Genomic DNA, 20804 nt, shown 5'->3' with positions numbered 1-20804 from the left:
GACAGAAACAGCAAGAAGAAGAAAGTTCACTTTGACTTTAACTTTCTATCTCTTGCCCTTTACTCAAGACCGTACCATGAGCGTTATGGCCTCACAGAGCTGCCTAATCTTATTAGAGTCCATTAAAGTGAATAATGTCTCTGTTGTGTGTGTATATGAATGATGACCGTCAGAAACACACACCAGGGTTGGGCTCCACCACAGGACTGAGTCATCACTGCTTACGTTCTGTCTCCGAGCTGCTGACGAGGAAGTAAGACAGAAATAAAAAGGAAACTCGGGGGGTTGCCAAGGTGACGCTTGGGCCAAACTGTCTCTGTTTGATGTGAAGTCACCTCCAGGAGTCTTATGGTTTTAGCAGTGGGCTGCAGAACTCAGTGGTGCCTCTCATTCTTCTACAGTGGGTACATGCAGCAGATGTACACTGTCTGTGTTGGTCTTATTTGGTTGTGAATATGAAGTAATGTTTTCCGACCGGGCCATTTGACCAAAGGAGGGTTTCAATCCACCAGTTTTATGTGCGTTTTCAATCTGCGATGAAATAGCCTTAAGCTGAAAGTTTGAAAAATAGATTTTAAATATTTAAAGTAGTTTTTATTTGAAGTCTTACTGAAAGTGGCCCTTAAGTCAATACACAAGAGTAACAGAAATACAATTTCCCATCATGTTTTCTACATTGTTTGACAGTGCTGCTGTTTTATTGTTGCATCGTTTTAATGGTTTTATTGGCACCAGAGAATGGTTGGATGGCTGAAGGGAGACGACCAGAGTAGAGGTGGTGCAGGGGTGGAGGCGGGTCACTGACAGCTGAATGACCGGAGAGAGAACATTTACAACTTTGACAGCTTACAGGTGATTGGCTCAAGGCGAGCGTGTCAGGTTGTGATTGGATGAAAAGAGAGAATGAGCTAGTGGAGCCAAGAGATAGTGGAAACTTTGCGTGTGACTTAGGTGTATAAAATGACTCAGCAGTGCATAGATGGAACCAAGGCGTGACTTTGCATTTTTATTTTGCCAAACGTCTTGAAATTCGGTTCATTTTTTCACCACACCTAGATGGAATGCAACATTGAAAGACAATTAATCAGTTCTCTCTCCATAAATCGTGTTTGAATAACGAGGGAATTTCTGTGTTTGAAAAGCTAATCTTCCTATAAGTGGCCTCTGAGCTCAAAAGTCAACACAAAGACTTGCACGATCACGAGATAAGTGCGGAATAATCCTCAAACTTCAGCCAACATCACACACACACTCGCACGCTGAAGAAAGAAACTGATACGTGTCTGAGACGGTCTTCAAATAAACAAGACGCCCGTGAAGGTGCGACATCACATGTCGTGTCGGCTTACGTAGGTCTTACCCTCCACACGGGGTCAAGCCACACACAGACACACGTTGAACACATAAAAGCGATCAGCATGTGTTTCACACTTCATCACTTGTCACCACTTTTCTTCACTCTGCTAGAATTTCAGTATTTTCAGGAGCATCCTCTTAACCCTATTAACCTCTGGAATAATCATTTCCACATTGAAGAAAAAGCCTGAATAAAAAAGGGGGAGTTGACAGGTTCTGCTTGATATCGTAAAATATTAGGCGTATAGAAACTACACCCCCACATTTATCTCAGCAGCAGAGGATGAGTTATGAGTTTCTCTCTCCGCATTTTGTCTGTCTCTTTAGTCACCCTCTGTCCACAGATAGTTGTTGTGCGCTGAGGTATTTTCTTATCACATGACCTCTGGCTCTGCACAGTTGTTGCAAGGCGTCAGGCTCAAAGAGGAGGGAAATGGAGGCAGCAGCAGCCGGGAGACGTTCAGGCAAAGGGTAGTGGAGGTAAAGGATGTTCTGGTGAGATGTTAGGGAGATCGCAGGGGAGGTCTGTGACAGAGAGGGAGGAAAAGAGTGAATAGGTCAAAGGTTAAAGAGAAAAAGGACAACTAATGCTTCTGCTTTCCAAACAGAGAAGACGGTTTGTCGTCTCCACGGCGTCTTTACATGATTTTATAATGGTCGAGCTAAAAAGCAAAATAGGTTGCGAGGGCAGTTCCACAATGACCCATGTGAATATTTAGAGAAAGAAAAGTTCAACATTTGCAACGTTTGCTTTATAGCAGAGTTAGATAAAATGACCAATTACTTTATTAATTAGCAATTAGTATAATTAGCTTTAGGGGTGTTGGGAGGCATATTAACTTTAGAGCTACAATGTGTCCACCTGCTCTAAGTCTCTATGCTAAGCTAAGCTAACCACCCAGTAGCTATAGCTTCATATTTAAAGGACATATATGAACATGATATTGATTTTCTTGACTAACTTTAACCAAAAAAGCAAACAAGTGTTTTCCAACATGTACTCACTATCCATAACTATTTGTTGATGTTTGGTTATTTATGGACAAATAAAAAAAGCTGGTTAGCATGTCTGTTATGGTGAACAGACAGAAACCAACTCTGACTGCACATACGTTGCACACTGATCGGCTTTTTTTTTGCACTAAATGTTATGAAAATCATTATTGAATGCAGGAGCTGTTCTGGGAAATGACGAGGACAGATTCATTGTTGTTATACCACAGCCAGCATTGAACTTTAATCTTTAATCATTTCCTGGTATTGACATTAAATTGAAAACATTCTTTTTGTTTTGGGTGTATAGTCATAAAACAGGACTTAGGCCTGTAGAGTTATTTCCTTGTTTTATCACAAAGTGCCAACTAGGAGCCCATAATTCCTTGAAAGACACGCACACAGACGCACACAGACATATACAACCAGGATCTAAGCTATCAGCACTTTGCAGGTAGGGCAAGACCCAGAGGAATGCAAGAATGTGTGTACGAGTGTGTGTGTGTGTGTGTGTGTGTGTGTGTGTGTGTGCGTGCGTGCGTGCGTGCGTGCGTGCGTGTGTGTCTGTGTAATGCTGCATCTGCATCTGTGCACCAGGCCAGTGGAGCCCTCCTCCCCCTTCTCTCACTCCCAGGCCATCAGCAGGCCACAGCTATCCATCATACTGGCATCATACAGGGAGCAGTGGGGCTGTGGCGTCTGCCTGGGGCAACATGTTCACATTAACCTCTCAGACAAGAGGCCAACACGAACGGCCAATACTGGTCATGACGCTCTTCTGCCAGACAAAAGTTTCATGGGAAAATAAGCAGCGGAACTTATTGGAGGTTGCAGTGTTTCATGGACACAGTGTTCTGCAGGTCAGATAGCTCGGAACGAGGCAGAATATGGAGGTAAACAGTTAATTGGATGGCACATCAGTACATTCAACATCTGGAGAAATGGTTGAAGCTCTTTCTCTCTCCCTCACGTTTTAGTAGAAGCCTTTTACCAACCTCCAGAGACCCCCCCGACTGAGATTGGTTTGTTTACTTCACGGCAGAATCAAAGCGAGCAAGTAACACCAGATCTGACATTCATGGTTGATGCTGACGACGATAACACTTTACCCTCTTTTCTAGTAAGCTGGAAGTATGTTAATGTTGCATCAGGTCGTCTATTTTTGGCTGTTTACTTGCAAGACGAAGAGAAATGTCATGTTCACTTCTGTAGCAAAAGTAGGAACTGCAGGGTTTGTTCCAAAAGCAGGATTTCTCGAAAACTCTCATGCAGCCATTGTCTTAGAATTCACTCATGCAAATTTCAGTTTGGCTGCAAATCACAAGGCTTTTGTGGTTTATTTTAGATTTTTCTTACGTTCAAGTTCATTTTAATTATGTGAAAACAAACTGAGGTGGTACCTGCTGCGTCTAAAAACCTCTAATCTGGTGGAAAGTATATTTCTGCAGTATTGTTTTAAATATGTTGTATATTTGCATGCTAATAAAAGATAATCGGGCCCCCTTACCAGAGCAACTTCAGAGCCTGATCATGAAATTTGTTTCTAACCACAAGGGAACAACACTACTGTCCAGTGAAAAGAGCAGCATGACATCAGTAGCAGAAACAAAATATGAAATACATTTGATTGTCAGGTGAAAAGTTAATGCGACAACTTCTCGATTTCCTCAGGTTATTCTTTGAGATCTGAGAAATACTTGACATTAACATTTGGGGAAGGAACTGAATTGATCTGAAACTATTTCTGTCACCACATCATCACAGACTCGAATTCTCAGCATCCTGTCTGACTTTATGTGTCAGTGTTGTGTCCCGTGTGGTGTTTTTCTTTACTGCTCTCGAGCTGCCTTGAAAAAGCAACAGAGGAACCAAACCTCATGGGGAGCCGTGACCTTCCTTGAACACATCTGTGTGTTTGACAGAGAGAGGGAGCGTGATGATGGGAGTGGGATTCACCCCCGCTGAGGCCATGTCCACACTAATGTGCCTGCACTTATCTTCTATTTATTTTTCTTTGAGCTTCAATCCACAAAGAGCTGGAGGATCTTTCCAAAAAATGTTGTTGAAAACACGAAGACTCCTTAGTTTTCACCAGTGATATCTCTTTCTGCTTTTTCAAATGATTACAGTGTAGGGAAAAGAAACGACTAAATCATAAAAATGTTGTAAAATGTTCAAGTCCTCAGGGAACTATATGTTCAAGAAGACAAACCACAGAATTATTGGCTTTGGCAGCTGATGCAGCTGAACTGAGAAGGAATAAGAGGTTTGAACAAGGCAAAAATAAATCTACCCTCCTGTGTCACAAAAGCAGAAAACATGTTACGTACTGTGTGAGCACCTGTTGAAAAAAATCACTTCTACGTCCACCAATTGTAATAATTCTTTTAATTTGTGGATAATTATCCTGATGGGCAGCAGAGTGGTTTAGTGTTTAGTGCTGTCACCACACAGCAAGAAGGTCCTGGGATTGAACCTTCCTGTGTAATGGAGTTTGCATGTTCTCCCTGTGTCTGCATGGGTTTACTCCAGCTTCCTCCCACAGTCCAAAGACATGCAGATTGGGGTTATGTGGATTGGAGACTCTAAATTGACTGTAGGCGTGAATGATAGTCTTCCAGGATTAGCTCCAGCAACCCAGCGACCCTCAAACAATTAGGAGTATAGATAGTGAACGCATGGATGGATGGATTATCTTGATCACAGTAACTCAGACATGTTAGACATATACTATATTAATTCTACCATGTTAACAGAAAGCCTTAGCACTGTGCAGGCTCTTGTCTGTGCAGCAATGCTAAGCATATAATTATTAGTGCCTTTTATGTTTTTCTGTCTCATTCCAGTAAGTGATGCATGTACATGTTTACTAAATATCCCATAACTAAGAATTACCTTCATCTGCTGTTATGATCCACACTAAACAAAGACCTGAGCTGGGCTTAAGAAACATGGGCGTGTTTCTGATGTCAGTGCTGCTTTGAAACAGTAGCCCATAATAAACAGGGAGCCAACCCTCAATGGATCACACTTAAAATCACTATTTACTTTTAAAATAATTCACTTTAAAGGGAAATGAGAATATTTGCTTTCTTTTCAATAACGTGATGAGAAGATGGATATTGCTCTCAGAGCCGGGTGGCAGTTAGCGTATCTTAGCTTAGCTGCTCCTCCAAAGCCCGACAATTAACACAGTGCATCTGGTTTATTTAATCCATGCAGAACGCTAATGCAAAAGCAACAGTTTGTGGTTTTTGCTGTAACCTGTTCTTAATGAACAGCAGTTTATCCGCTGGACAAGATGTCAGGAAGTCGCTGCGTCTGGCTGTTGTTAGTCGAGAAACGCTGACAATGCGTAACTGCCTGTAAGACCACAACTTTTCATTTTTACATTTCAGTTTGTATAAAGATTAAACAAATAAGATTAAGTATAATGGTTTTTTTTTGCCTCAAGACATAATTATCTAAAGACAAGGATGTTAATTTTGCTGGTAGTAAAACTAATACAATAATCATATAACAGTGGCAATAAAATGTATAAAATAAACCGGTTCAGTCATTTTCTCCATTCAAATGGAAATACTACTTTTTTTCTATGCACTATATTCAAAAAGTTTGCGAATAAAATAGACAAATTGACAACACGTCCGATGCACGCCTGTCTACAAAGCAATCAATGTCAAGTATTGTTGAAACAGCCCATGTAGGTGATGACGACATACGTCACACACAAGTCTTGAATCTGCTCCTAAATTGTGAAATGTGAAACCAAAACAAACAAAATGTAAACAATGTGACAAAAACACAAACCATAGTTTGGACTTTCTGATGTGAAAATGCCCTAAGAAAGCAAATAGAAATAGAAAAATAAACTAAAGTAAGAAACTATTTCTTCAAGAGCAGTCGTCTGGAAATGCTTCGACCAGTTTGGTGAAACTACGACTAAACTACACCCCTCTCTGGCCTCTACCGTGTATTTAAGGCATCAGTCCACTTGCACAGCAGACAGTGGGCTGGACGCTCTCAACTGTCCAGTTATTCCTGGAGCACTAATTAAAATTTTAGTGCTATAAGTGCACAGATCAATGTGTTCTGGGTTAAGTGGGAGTCTGGCTGGAAGACTTAGTGTCACTTGATTATTAAAAAACACGCTAAAGATAGCACAAAATAAATGACAGTCTTTCTCAAACTATAATTAGAGTGTTCCAGTGCTACCGTATGTTGCTTAGTAAACAGTAGAGTGTGTTGTTTAAAATGAGACACAGTTATTACGTTGCCAAGGAGCTTTAGGTGAACTTGCTCCGTTTGCTTCAGGATAAGTGACGATAACCTTCTCTCCTCTCTTTGTTCATGATATTCTCATTTGTTCTTCTGTTTTCTTTCAAACTTTCTCTCTGCTTTCTTTGACTTTGCCCTTCAAATAGACCTGTGTTGATCCTTGCAAGAGTCGGTGATTAGCAGGAATAAGGAGTTTACACACGGTGTTAGTGTTCTCTCTCACTGTCCCCTCCATGACATACATGATTATTTTTGCATGCTGCTTATTGATTCTGGAGGAAGGTCATTGTTTGACCCCTGGGTGTGTGTATCTTTAGTGTTTCTCTCCAGAGGCATTTGATGTATCCCAGAAGCCCCACCCTTGCACCCACCACCCCCCTCCACCCCCGCCAGCATCCCGGACCTCTCCCTGTTCGTCAGAACTGTTGTGATCAGCACATTTAACAGACATGCCGCGCTTTGTGTGTATGTGTGTGTTGGAAGGATATGTTGAGGAGGCTGTCAAACCACCCCTGCATTCTACACAGAGAATTTAGGGGTGGGTGGGTGATGGTGGTGGTGGTGGTGTCGGGGGCGAAAGCTTTGACAACCGTCAGGGGGGATGATGTCATGCGTGGGCCGCATGTTTTCTGCAGCGGTAAAAAGAACAGAGCTCCAGAGGATACATCTGGAAGTTTCACAGAGTGGAATCGGACACCGCCATGTTCAGTCAATGGATGAAAGGATGCAGTGCAGGGAGGAGCGGAGGACTGTTGGGATCGGTGGTATATGAGATGATATGAGCATGATGAATGGAAGGAGGAAACAGGAGAGAGATGGATGAGGTTCTTGAGGGACGGAGGGATGGGAGGATGAATTAATGAATGGATGGAGAAGAGGAAGCAGACTTAATTGTGTATGGGGAGGGAGGGAGCCTGCGCTGCATGTTTCTAGAGATGGCAATGTCATTTGGACCAAAATATCGGAGTTATTAATGTTTCCCAGATGATGAATCCCACTGAAGTCAGTTTATATAGTCAGAATATTTCGCAGCCTTTTCCTGGCAGCCCCTCAAGTGACATGTCTTGAAAATACTTGAGTGAGCCCATGTGAGCATACAGCAGGGAAATGACACAGCGAGTGAGTGGACATGTTGGTGATGTTTCGATACGCAGCGAGCGCAAAACTAGAAGAGTATAAATATTTTAGGATGAAAAAGATGCCATATATGTAGAAGACAGCCGAAGATGTCAACTTGGAAACACAACACGATTTGAGAGCTTTTGGTGATAAGGGCTGAGGTCGCTGTCAATGTGTTGTTAACAAAAACACGTGATTTCCGCAGCAGAATTTTTACGTCACGTGATGTCTCCTGCTCTAACCAGACACCACCCCTCGCCTGAATGTTACGGACATTTTCCTGTTGTTGCCAACGCATCTGACCCAGACAATCTCCTGCTGGGTTTTTCATATGTGAAAGGCAAACTCTGGAAAATTGGGTCTGTGGGTTCACGTCTGAAAACAGCTTTAATGTCTTTGATGATCCTGTGACTTTTCTTACCAGGTCAAAATTCAGGTCAAATGTGTCTAATACGTTGGTTTGGGACAAGATGAATCTGTTGAGGCAAATCCCACTTACTTCTTATGTTGTATAAATAACACGGAATTCAAAATAAAAGAAGCACAACAAATCACCAACCATCTCCACGTCTCAGTTACACTCACAGTTGAAAACGCGTATGCTCTTTCACCTGAATCGATTACTCCACAGTAACACCATCTTTTATTCTTCATCATTTTAGCCACCATGAATTCCACTTGAGGTTGCTGCTACCTTCACCATATTGTTTATGAAGAAAAAAGATGTATTATTGCAAATACTTCAAAGAAATGCAGCCTCTTTTGTTCTCTGCATATGAAGACACAAACACGCCTAGAGTCATGACCTCTGGTGTCCACTGCACACCCACGTGCTACGACTGCCAAGAATAAAGCAGCGTCTAAGCAGACGGCCAAATGAGAAAATTAAGTCAGAGTCAGCAGAGCCGAAAGCTCTCGTGATAACCACTCTTATAGTGATTAGACAGGAAAGTGTGGATAATGTCGACGTGCAAAACAAGACGAAAAGCCTGAGAAACAGAGAGTTAGAGGAGAGGTTATGGGAGAGTGAGAAGGAAAGAAGCAAAAAAAATGCAGTGGAGAAAAAAAAAGCAGATAAAGATAGACGAGCAAAGGAATCGCTCTAGGCTGCCCACTGCCATGCCAAAATATGAAGATACTCTCCTTTGCCAGTAGTATGTTGTTAAACCTCAGGACATGGTTAAGACTAGAAGGGGACTCAGAGAGCGCATCATGCCCCCGCCTCGGCCATACAGTCCCCTTTGTAAACCACATTCATATCACGTCCTTAACATCTTTCCACCATGTTTTCGGTTAATCTGTCCAGTAGTTTTTGTGTAATCTTGCTAACCGACAAGCAATGATGAAAACATGACCTCCTCAGTGGAGGTTAATAGATGCAGGTTCCACCCAAAGCCCTTTGAAAAGTCAAACCCCCGTCCGTTGTAAAAACATGAGGAATTCTCTCTGTTTCTCTGTTTTATTGAGATTAACCAGTCTCTGAGCTGCTTCAGGTGTTTACTCACCAACAGTCTGTCTTGGCTCAGTTTCGCACCTGACACATGTTTCTTGCCGCTGCTGATGCAGTTGGAGTTTTAGGGTTAGTTAATGACTCTGTTGCTCACAGGTGCCGATTTGCGTTGAGCTCTAAAGCTGATTATAGCTGGTTAGATTTGTTACAGATGAGCAGATGCCAGCCGTGTGTGTTTTTACTGTGGCGGAACAACTCTTTGAAATCCACAGGTGCTGACGTGGGGTCAGTTTTATAGGTGGTCTGATGTCTCCCAGGCCAGCAGGTGCTGATCTGTGCCGCTCTCTGCCCTGTGTGGCTGTATTTGACTCTTGCTACTTGGCTTGATGCGTTGCAGAGTTGTTAGACTTGGTTTTGGTTTTGACAACAGAGTGCAGAAGGGTTTTATTGTGGGTTAGTGTGGCTGATACGCTGCCAGAATCAATCAGGACCACGTGGAGCTTAACTGAAAAGACCTGTTTTAGTGTCACGGCGGTGATATTTGATACGATGAGGAATTCCTTGTGGGCACAAATTAGATTTTTCTTTCAGTCAACAGTGACACTCATGGACTGTGTTGTATTTGCCTGTCTGATACAATGTCTGGAGGTGAGCGGCACATTAGGAGAGCGACCACATCAGCTTCGGTCTGTGTCTGCACAGGATCTGTTCCGATGCAGCATCGAGTGCAGATCTTTAGGACACTATGACAGCAGTTAACCACGTAAACCAAAAGAAAATAGACTCAAAGCATAAAAATCCGCTTTGCATTTACGGGCTTTTAGCACATGTGAAACACGAGATGCTATGTGGCTTGACAACTGGATTGTTAAAAGTTAAAGGTATCTGTGTCTTATGAGGAAGACCACACCATAGCCAAGGACCAATAACAAACACTATATCAGCGCTGATGTGACAAGTCGATTGACTGCTTAGTGAAATGACAAAAATAATAATAAAGGGCTCTAACTTTGAATATGAATTGAGTCATTGAACAAGGGCAGACAGTGTTGGTTGGAGAAAACAAGCAATTTGTAAACATCGTCTTAGTATGGGCATTTTTTATGATTAATCTACAAAAAAAAAAACAGAATTGCAGCCCTGAGCTCTACATTTGACTTTCAGAGCACAAACATCCCCTAAAGTTGACTTTCATTCCCGTTTCTCATTGCCTCCATGTTTTCAATGCCCGTTTGCTTGTCTGTTGCAGTATTACACAAAAAAAAACCACTCCACTGATTTGCCTGATGGGAGGGTGGGACATGGGCCAAGGAGGAACCCTTTGAATTTTGGCACGTATCCGGACAAACAGGCAGATCCATTTAACATTGCAAGATAGGGCATTCTTTTGACATTTTCACTAATTCATGACAGCCTGGCTGAACTTAAGGTGAGTGTTGGGCCTTGGCGGTGGTATGCACTCCATTAAGTGCCCTTCTTCGTCTAGGAGTCTACAGTCATGCCAGCAGCTCCGTGAGGCTGTTCTTATGGGCACGATGGGCCAATAGTTGCTGCTTTTCAGTCGGGACTCAAAAGGGTGGAGCAGGAGCCTTCAGACAGTGATGGACAGCTTTATTTGTCAATTCCTCTGAAGCTCATGAGCCCATTTCCATCCACAAGGGACGAGCCCACTTATTGGTTTTCCAGGGCAGATGTCGGCCCAGATCATGAAGAAAAAAAAGCTGGTTACATAATTTGCTGGTTTTGATTTGAGCAGAGCAAAAACCAGGAGACGCCCGGATCAGATGGGTATCCACATGAGACGTGTGCCAATAGACAGAGGGCACCCCTGCATGATTAACAGCTCAGCGTGACTGTGAACTGTACTTGAGCCTTGAGCTCTGTGGGTGATAAATGGAAAAGGCGCGGTTGGCCCCAAGCCATCTTAAATCAGCTAAATTAGCTTGTGTGTGCCCATGTGTGTGTGTGTGTGTGTCTGTCTCCGTGCGTGTTTGTGTGTGCGTACCCGTGGATTTTCAGGGGATGTGTATAATCAGGTTAATAAGAACAGGAAATGGAGCTTCTCTGAGCGATGGAGAGGGGGTAACAGAGGAAGTGGAGAAATGAACGAGGGAGGAACAGAGGGGATAATATTTCTTGGCTGGGATTATAATGTATGACTCTGCAGGTCTGCTTCTCGCACTGTTTCTCTTCTGGGTCTCTCTCTGCTCACCAGAGGGGGATTAAAACGTGTAATCTTATATGAAATCTATGTGATCAACATGTAAACACGGCTGGATGATGACTGGCAGCAGTGTGTTTTTATAACTGCTCTGTTTATAAGAAGCAGAGAAAAGGGACTAAACAGACCTGATCCCATGTAATTTATGCATCTCAGCCTCCTTGAGTTAGGGAGTGGGTCGTCATTCATGCACAGATGGATGTTGGTATTGCTTCTTCTGTATTTCTTCCACCAAGCATGTCAGGTTAACTTGCACAAGAGAATTCAACACATATTCAGCTGTTCAAGATTCTATGGAACTTTGGGCTTAGTCATGACAGTATAGAGTCCGAACTGTTCCTCATGAATGAATATAGACTGTGATATGATAGTAAAACACGTTATAAATTGATTAATTATGTTTTGAATTACTCTTGACTATAGTGTTTCAGCTAATATATAAGTAGTATCACCAGAGAGCTGAGGCTAAAGGAAATATCATCAATTGTTATTTTCAAATAGTGCAAGATTTGCTAGCACCAGTTCACCAAAGTCAATAGGCTTTATTCACTGCTGAAATATTTCAGTCTGGACCAAAGTGGTGCATCAACAGACTGAACAACCAGTATCTCTTCAGCTCCACCACCAGCGTGGCTCCAGTCCAGACTCCGTATGTTTCTTCTCCTTTTTTAGTCGGGTCAGACACATTAGCTCTAAAGCAAAAGCACAAATAGCTGCTCTTTTTTATTTGCGTCCCCATGTATGTGGTCTGTGTCTGCACAGGTCTTTGTTGTAATCCCTCTGTTCCTCTACTCCTCTGCACTCCCTCACACGTCAGGGAATTGAATAAATTACGCCGGAGGAATTCCCTGGCACAGTAGATATAAAGAGTGTCATTGTGGCGCAGGCATAATAAGACATGGATGGATTTATATAGAGCCTCTGTGATATGCTCAGCTCGGTGACAGACGGACGCAGACTGCGCAGAGAGCAGAGAGGAAACCATTGTCCTGCAGGTCAGACTGGACTCTGACCAGAGTGCTTCACATTAATGCTCCAAATTCCTCGACTGTCCTCCAGAGTGACTTTGTGTGTGTGTGTGTGTGTGTGTGTGGGAGTGAGAGAGATATGGTTCACACCGTTCATCATTTATCAACTCATCTATAAACAGTGTATCGCTAAATATTTTTTTTAGAGTATAAATATGTCTAATATTTATTAAGTTGTTCTGTAATTAAATCTTTTATTTCCATGTTGCATCTTGAATATTTTGTAAATATTGATTCAGAATGTTAATGCATACCTATATGAGAAAATGAATACACACGTCTCAGTGCTTATTTCAGCACTGGATTATTTACTCATCTGAATAATCAGATTATTTAGTCTAAACTCACATTGAAGAAGTGCCTCGATAAGTTTATTAAACAACAGCCTTTGGCATCTGTATAACCTTTTCTATTCCCCTTGTCCCCACAGTGCTGTTGACGCATGTGTTGTCCTTCAACGTGGACCAGAAGAACGGTCTGTCATTCAGCGGTCCACTGGAGGACATGTTCGGCTACACTGTCCAGCAGTTTGAGAACAGCGAGGGAAAATGGTGAGTGGTGTCATTAGCTGGACATGTTGAGGAAATGAGGGGGGGGGGGTATCCAGAGACAAAAAAACATTCATCACCCTTTCAGCGTTTTCCTCCTCAAAGCACAGATGCCAGTTGAAACTCACAAAAATGAACATGTTGATTTTTCTCATGTCCCTGATTCATTCATTTCTTCTGTAAAGCATCCACAGCTTCATCTCATTGCACCAACTCTTATTCATGAGTAGTGGATGATATAAAGATACAAATAAAGATGGACGACATAACTGCTCTTCTCAAGTGAAGCCTGTCTGGCTGCAGTGTCGGTCATAAATTCCACCTCCTCCATGTTAATGGATAGGACATTGACCAAAATAAAAGGTCCTGTCAAGTATTTTTCTCTTAAAGATGGTTTTTATTTTTCAATTTCGGAAATGATGAAAATCAGAAGTAGAATTAAATGAAAACTTGGAGATAAAGTTGTATAATAAGCCGTATCTTCCTTTCCTTTCTCATAATAAGTCATTTTCTTTATCAGAAAACCTCCCAAGCTGTTTAACCAATCCTAGAATGTTTTATTATCCCAAGAGGAGTCCTCAAATCAGTTTAATTCTACTCTGCAGTCTAACAAACGCTGAAAACCCTAATTTACCTGGAAAGTGAATGAAGGGGAGCGAAGACACACACACACACACACACACCAGCTGCTGCTGTAATGAGGATCCTTGCCTTTATTGTAACAGCTAGTGCTGTTAAACATAAACTGCCCAACAGACTATCCACACACTCAGCCTGTAAACACACTGAAGCCAAGCATCCGTGGCTGCTTGCTGAATCCGTCTGGGAACACACGTTTCGAACCCTGTTAAATGCCATTAGAGTGTGGATAATGGCTCAGTGTGTCATCTCTCCTTCAGTTGCATCCGTCTTTACGTGTCTTCAACCTGTGGCAGCGCCGTGTCTGATTCTTTCCCACGCGGCCGTACCTGCAGTAATGATCTTATCCAGCTCACATGAGATCAGTTACAGCGATTCGCTCGCTGCTAATCAGCTGAACCAGCTGCGACTAACCTCCGCAACGGTTCATCGGGAACACTCCGGCTCTGCGGCACCCTCCAGATTGCACCATAGAGTATAAGGGTCTGCGTGATAAGGGCCTGGCTTTAGCTGCCGAACACGGGAATCAAACATGGGCCAAAAGCAGTGAGACAGCAGAGGGAGGACATCAGAGATCTTGGGGAGTGAAAGAGAACAGATGAAAGAAGCACAAAAATTAATAAAAAAAGATGAAACACTTTCTGAAAAACGGAGGAGGGGAGGGAAAATTAGAGATGATATGTAGCCCTGAGCGTGTGCATGTGGGACAATATTACGAGGGAGAAAGATAGTTGTGAGGTGACGTAACACCAAGGTTGCTGCCGCTGACAAGCGACCGAGCCGAGAGCGTGTTGTTGTTCCACTTGGTGTCTCGCTTCATACGACCAGGGCCCATTAGAGTTGAGGAATGTTAATAAGCCTGAATGTTTAAAGGAGGGCAGAATGTCCACTCTTTTTCACATCAGCGTTCTGACAGAGTGACACAGTGTTACCAAACTCACGCATGGACATGGTCGTGTAACACAAGACTGTCACGCGCACACACTGTACCTGAACAGCACAGACCTACACATCTGCAGGCATCTGCAACTCATCATGCTATATTATGTAACGAGGTGAAAATGAAGAGATGTTTGTGAACTATTTTAATTGGATTTCAGTTCTCTACCCTAGTGTCAGGGTAATAATAAACAAATGACAGCCACAGATTTAATTATAGCCGCAGATTTATTACCTGTGGTTTGTGTTTAATTTCAAGGACAATTGAGGCAAGTCTAAATTGTTGTAGTCACTGCTTCCAACCTGCCAACTCTTCATTTCTGCAATAATATTGGAAGTGTGCTTGTTGATCATAAAACTGTGATGCTGTTGTGTGGGTTTTGACAGAGTTTCTAATTGACCAAACTCCACCACTTTTTGTGTTTATATCAGGGTTCTGATTGGATCACCGCTGTCGGGCCAGCCAGCAAAACGAACAGGAGACGTCTACAAATGTCCTGTGGGGAAGGGGAACAACACGTGTGTCAAACTGGATCTGCCGAGTAAGGATACAGTGTGTGTGTGTGTGTACTCGTTTTTGTTACCTCTAAAGGACCTTTTCCAGCATAAACTCTGACCAAAGCCTGGTCCTAATGAAGCAAAACGTCATTTCCAACGTCCTGGTTATGGTTAGTGATAAGGGTTTGGTCAGGCCGTTCACAATGAACAGAAGTCAATGCAAAGTCTGAATGAGGATAGCTGCTAAGGAGAAATACTGCGAATCCTAGCGCTGGCTGGTGTTTGTGTTGTAGTGCTACCGTGTGTTTAAGCCAAGTGTGTATCTGAGCGGGTCTCCTGAGGAGGAAGTGGGGGCCATCAGAACAGGAAGACGGTAAATAAACAAGGTTTTAAAGTTTCATCCTTCCAATTATATCTGAATTAAACAGATAAACACAATTTAGCTGCCGGTCAGCAGCCTGCAAATGTGTGTGTGTGTGTGTGTGTGTGTGTGTGTGTGTGTGTGTGTGTGTGTGTGTGTGTGTGTGTGTGTGTGTGTGTCTGTGTGTGTGTGTGTGTGTGTGTGTCTGTGTCTGTGTCTGTGTATAATATAATAAGAAAAAGAATGTGAATAAGAATGAGAAGTCCTTTATTAGTCTTGCAATGGGGAAATTTGCAATATTACAGCAGCAAAAAGACATCAGCAGAAATAAGTACAAATATAAAAGAAATATAGACAAATATAGACAAATATGAATGGAATTAAACTAATATATACAGTGAATATATTATGTGAGAGAATATGTACAGTGAATGAATATATCCGCATGTTGACTCTCAGTTTAGGGATTGTTACTTTTTAATGCAGCTGTTTACACCTCAGGATTATTAAAGAAACAGGAGTAACAGTTCTGCTGGTAATTTATAGGCTTTAAGTGATGATAATGTAGAGGAACGGCCGGAACTGATACTCCTCCACTCACCAGTGCTCTATGAAGTGCCTTGAGATAATGTATGCTATGATAAGGCGCAATACAAATAAAATTGGATCGGTTGAATTGAATTGAACAAGTGGAGTGTACTTCATTTGTTTTTATTTTCCATGAGTTAGACAGACAAAAGCCTAAATCTCACAATCTTAGATTAAGTCCGGAAAACGTCCACCGGGAATCGATTTAGACTGGCGGCCGGAGCCAGAGCACTCAGCAGACAACTGGGAGTGGTTTCCCTGATGACAACAGCACTGTTGTATCCTGAATTTTAGGTGGAACTAGACATGACTCAGCAACTATGCACTTCAATTGACTGACTCACATTTATCCAGAAACCAATCTTCTTGTGACATTGAAAGTGATGTTTCTTGAGAGCCCCTGGGGAGCGCGAGTCAAACAGTGCAGCCGAGCAGGATGTTGATGTTGTCAATCAGCTCTGAGGTTAATTTCAATCTGTGCCCACCTACAACGCCCTAGTCTCGCGTTACCGAATGCGTCTCCTCACTTTGTTTGCACCATTGCAGTGCAGGAGGAAAGATGCCAAAACCATAATGAGCAAACGTAAATTTGTGTGGTTACTGCGTTGTAATTTTTAATCACGTTTCCCTCCGACCCTTAAAACTGAAAAGTGATTATGCCACGGATAATTATTGTGTTAAAATGCTGGCAAGATGGTCGAACATCTTTTTTTTATTTTAAACCGTCTGCTAAACATTATTTTGTTCTGTTTATAGTCGGTTTTGGAAAATTGAATTAAGACTGCAGAACAGAAAATTCAGCCTGTAGCCTTACACGATTTAGAGCTCCTGAGTGAGAGTGCATGTTTTCTCAGATACCAACTTAAAATACAGATTTTGCAATCATAAAAATATCAAGCTAGATTGACACTCATTAGAGCGCATACATCCGCCAAGGCACAACAATCCCCTTACGAAACCACATTTAAATTAACTGGATACAGATTTTTATTTGGATCTGCACCAAATTGCACACGCATATAAATCCCTTATGCCAGATTGTTTTCATCAAGAAAAATGTATTATTCTCTGAGAAAACTGTGTCTCACAATGTCAAAGAAAGTCCAAAATTATATCTGGATCCTCATCAAACTTTTATAGATTCTTCCTTGGGCCATGTCCCATTCTCCCACCAAGTTTCACAGTGATCCGTTCAGTACGTACAACCAACCAACACATACAACACCAAACATACAACCAACCAACAAGGTCCAACAGTCCCCCTTTAAAATCAATCAAACTGCACAAAATGTCACACCCAACTCAATTATTTCCTGGGAAATAGGCGAAAATGTTAAAGAAAGGGGAAACACATTCCTGGATCTGCCCCCTGATCCAGATCTGCAAATCTTTGTGGTACGCTCTTTAATTGCTTTGTGTAATCTTGCTCACAAACGAACAACTCACAAGGGGTGAAAACATGGAGCGTCGTGGAGGTTATGAAAATAAGAGACACACAAGACAACAATTTTTTTAATGTTTACAGTATGTAACTGAGAGGCATCATCTTTATAAAACAGAATGAATGAATGAAACATCCCTGTAAAAGACAAACATTACAGTTCATATCTGCTCCCTGGTTAAACACTGGTGTGTTTTAGTAAAGGCCACTTTACAAAGTGACATTTGACCTGTATCCTCCTCTGACTTCTCAGAGGTCATTCCAGACCAAGAGGGATTATATGATCAGTGCGATTTGTTCTGATTGTTATCTGGAGTCACAGTCCACTGAGGACAAAGACAGTATTCTCCTCTGCCGCTCCACAAAGCTGCTCTCAGTGCCGCGTGGACACATCATAAGGCTCATCTCACCCATAGTCTGAGATAGTCAAGAAAGAGGTTTCATTTAACTCGCTTAAATGAAACGTGTGTTAGAATAATACAAAGATCGTTTTACTCTTGAAGTCAACGAGAAGTCATCAAAAGCCCAAATATAATGAGGAAGGATACAAGGAGAAGGCAGGAACCTGCGCCCAAACGGAGATGAAGGAGAGACTGCTAACTACGAACAGCTCTGTTGCTTTGTGTGTCTCAAGAAGAGCACATACTGAAGTCATAACTGGCTGCTAACGGAACTCAGAAATGGGTATTCATCAAAACGCACCCATGGGGATTGCTAAAGAGCTCGATTCAACATTTGAGCAGGCAACTGAGTGCGAGAATATGTGGATCCCACAGGAAAAAGAAAAAAGCCAGTCAGATCCAAGGCATTCCCAGGCTGAAGCAATAGTTTGACATAACATGTTAATTTTAGCCACATGTTGTGATTACTTAATGATTCAATTCCTCTGTTTGTCCTCTTTGCCACAAATGGGAGATTTATCAGCTAAACACTTAGTATTGTACTCGATGAGGGACAGTATAACAAACTGTATTTACCCACATGTCAGTGGTTTTTACATGACTGAAAGTAAGAACAGAGAACTGAGCTCCTCTCTTCCTGTGGGAAAACAGAGAAGAGGAATTCACCCAGCTGTTGGTGCTGCTCCCTGTTTGTCTCACTCTGTTTATTCATCCATATTTCTCCTAGAAAACACAACAGTCCCCAACTTACGTGAAGTCAAGGAGAACATGACCATGGGAACCACACTCGTGACCAATCCCAACGGAGGATTTCTGGTAAGGAGGAAGTTGCTCTTTATAGTATATGAAAGCGCTCTGCAGTATATTTTCCATAGCAAACTTAAAAGCATCACTGAACTTTGCATATTTTCTGCAAGAAATGGGGCAGCGAGTGTACGTTCTCTTGGCCTTTGGGCCGCATGGAAACAGTCCATGTCCCCCAGTGAGGGTTCATGTCCTGGGAATGTAACAGGATACTGTAAATCAAGTGTATAAATGCAGAAATCTATGTAGGCGATGGCGAGGCCCCATAATGTTTCACGGTTATAAATTTCAGTAGAGCTTTATTAGTACATGATTATGAGATTAACACGGTGTCAACATTATAGAAACAAGGCCCACGAGGCCAATAAATACATATTTTTGCAACCTATTGGGAGGAAGAAAATATAACGTTAGACTGTGGGGGCCGATTCTGCACAGCCGCAATGTAACTGAAGCCCTAACACCTAATGTGATCAACGTTGGTGTTAATGCAACTCTTCATCACTATATGCCTGTGTTTATACAGGCATATACCTTCCAGAGTTAATACAAAACATATGATGATTCTGATTTCAGCCCAGAGACGCATCAGACTGAGTGAATAATGAATAAAATGTTTTTCTAACAAGACATGTTGACATTATTTGATTGCCATACAGGCTATGTATGTGTTGGAAGTTTGTAGATTTACTTTCTATGTTAAGATGGCGATCTGGGGATACAAATCTCTTTGGTCCAGACTGAATTAGCTAAATATTTACCGAATGGATTGACATTAAATTATGTGCAGACATTCATGGTCCCCAGTGGAGGAATGCTAATGGCTTTTGGTGATCTACTTACTTTTCATCCAAGGCGATGTCCGCATTACTATGTTTTAACTTTAAAACACATTACTGTTGCTATGACTGTGGCTGCTACCCACGCTATGGAGTTTTCGAAGGTCTAAAACTGAGGATGTGGAAACACTGCTGTGCCTTTAATTTGAAAATTCCAGGGCTGCATGGAAGGGCAGAAACTATAGACTGTATATAAAGATGGACGACATGACAGCTTCCCAAAATCGCATTGATGTATGTTCAAGTGTTCAAGAGTGAAACGTCATGATTGACACCTGAGACTGACTCACGATTGGTCGAACACGTGTATCGATGGGACCTCATAACTGCAGCTGCATCCCTCAATGGTGCAGACTCTTGCTCCAAATGTGCAAGATGGCAGCGTTCAATGGCTTAATTTCTGGATAGTGAGAGGAAGTGGAGATGCGTTGACCATCTTTATATACAGTCTATGACTAAAACTGATACGTTTGGAAACAATCAACCACGGTTGCTTACTGATTGGTTCTTCTCACAACTCAACACTTACTTTCCACCTTGTTTTCAGTCCAAGAAAACACATCTGTTGTCTTACTTTTCAAAAACTCTGTTTTAAAATGAAAACTTGGTAGTAAGGATGTAGCCTAAGGCCTCCATGATGGTCACATTTTGTGTTTTTTAGTGAAATATCTAAAAACATGGTTATGGACATTCATGATAACCAGAGGTTGGGTCCAAATCCCCTGAATTTTCATGTAACCCTATCATAAGGTCAACATTTTGATTTGTCCAATACCTTGATTCATGGCTGTTCTTGTACAATACCCTTTGTAATGTCAGGGAAGCATTGAGTTTGTGGAGCGTGCAGGGAAATGTGAGGAAATGAGGCTTAAAGATTCATTTTCCAGTTATTGTCTGTAATTTTGAAGCTCTGCTCCCTTACAGGCTCACTCTCTCTGTTCCCCTTTTCTATTTAGAGAAGTTAAGTCTGAGGTATCTCTGGTGGTTTTTAATAGTCTCCATGTTATCCTCAGTTTGAGTAGTTCTTTCCTCTGGGTTTCTGTCTTCAGTAGCCATGCAACGCTTCTCACTCATGACCTCATACTGGTGGAAACCTAACCAGTCACAGAATGAGTCTCAGTGTGTGTGTATGTGTGTGTCTTCTGTCTCCACAGGCGTGTGGTCCTCAGTATGGCTACATGTGCGGGCAGCAGCAGTACATCTCGGGAGTTTGTGCGAATGTCAGCTCTTCCTTCCAGATCCTCAACTCTGTGGCACCGACCGTGCAAGGTACGTCACCAGGCAGCGTAAGACACAGCAGA

At 42.2% G+C, this 20804-nt stretch overlaps 1 protein-coding gene across 2 annotated transcripts in view; it reads left to right on the top strand.

Annotated features, from left to right (window-relative positions):
* itga1 (integrin, alpha 1) overlaps nt 1-20804 on the top strand; it is a 54076-nt gene that overhangs the window by 8229 nt on the left and 25043 nt on the right. For both annotated transcript variants that reach the window (XM_034602684.1, XM_034602685.1), the window contains exons 2-5: nt 12876-12996; nt 15004-15113; nt 18588-18676; nt 20658-20772. In XM_034602684.1, coding sequence (XP_034458575.1) covers nt 12876-12996; nt 15004-15113; nt 18588-18676; nt 20658-20772 — 435 coding nt within the window. The remainder of the gene's footprint in view (nt 1-12875; nt 12997-15003; nt 15114-18587; nt 18677-20657; nt 20773-20804) is intronic.

This window comes from Hippoglossus hippoglossus, chromosome 12 (genome assembly GCF_009819705.1).
Source record: "Hippoglossus hippoglossus isolate fHipHip1 chromosome 12, fHipHip1.pri, whole genome shotgun sequence".
In the NCBI taxonomy this organism is placed as follows: domain Eukaryota; kingdom Metazoa; phylum Chordata; class Actinopteri; order Pleuronectiformes; family Pleuronectidae; genus Hippoglossus; species Hippoglossus hippoglossus.
Note: the sequence above shows the minus strand (reverse complement) of the source record. Positions and strands in the feature narration are given on the sequence as shown.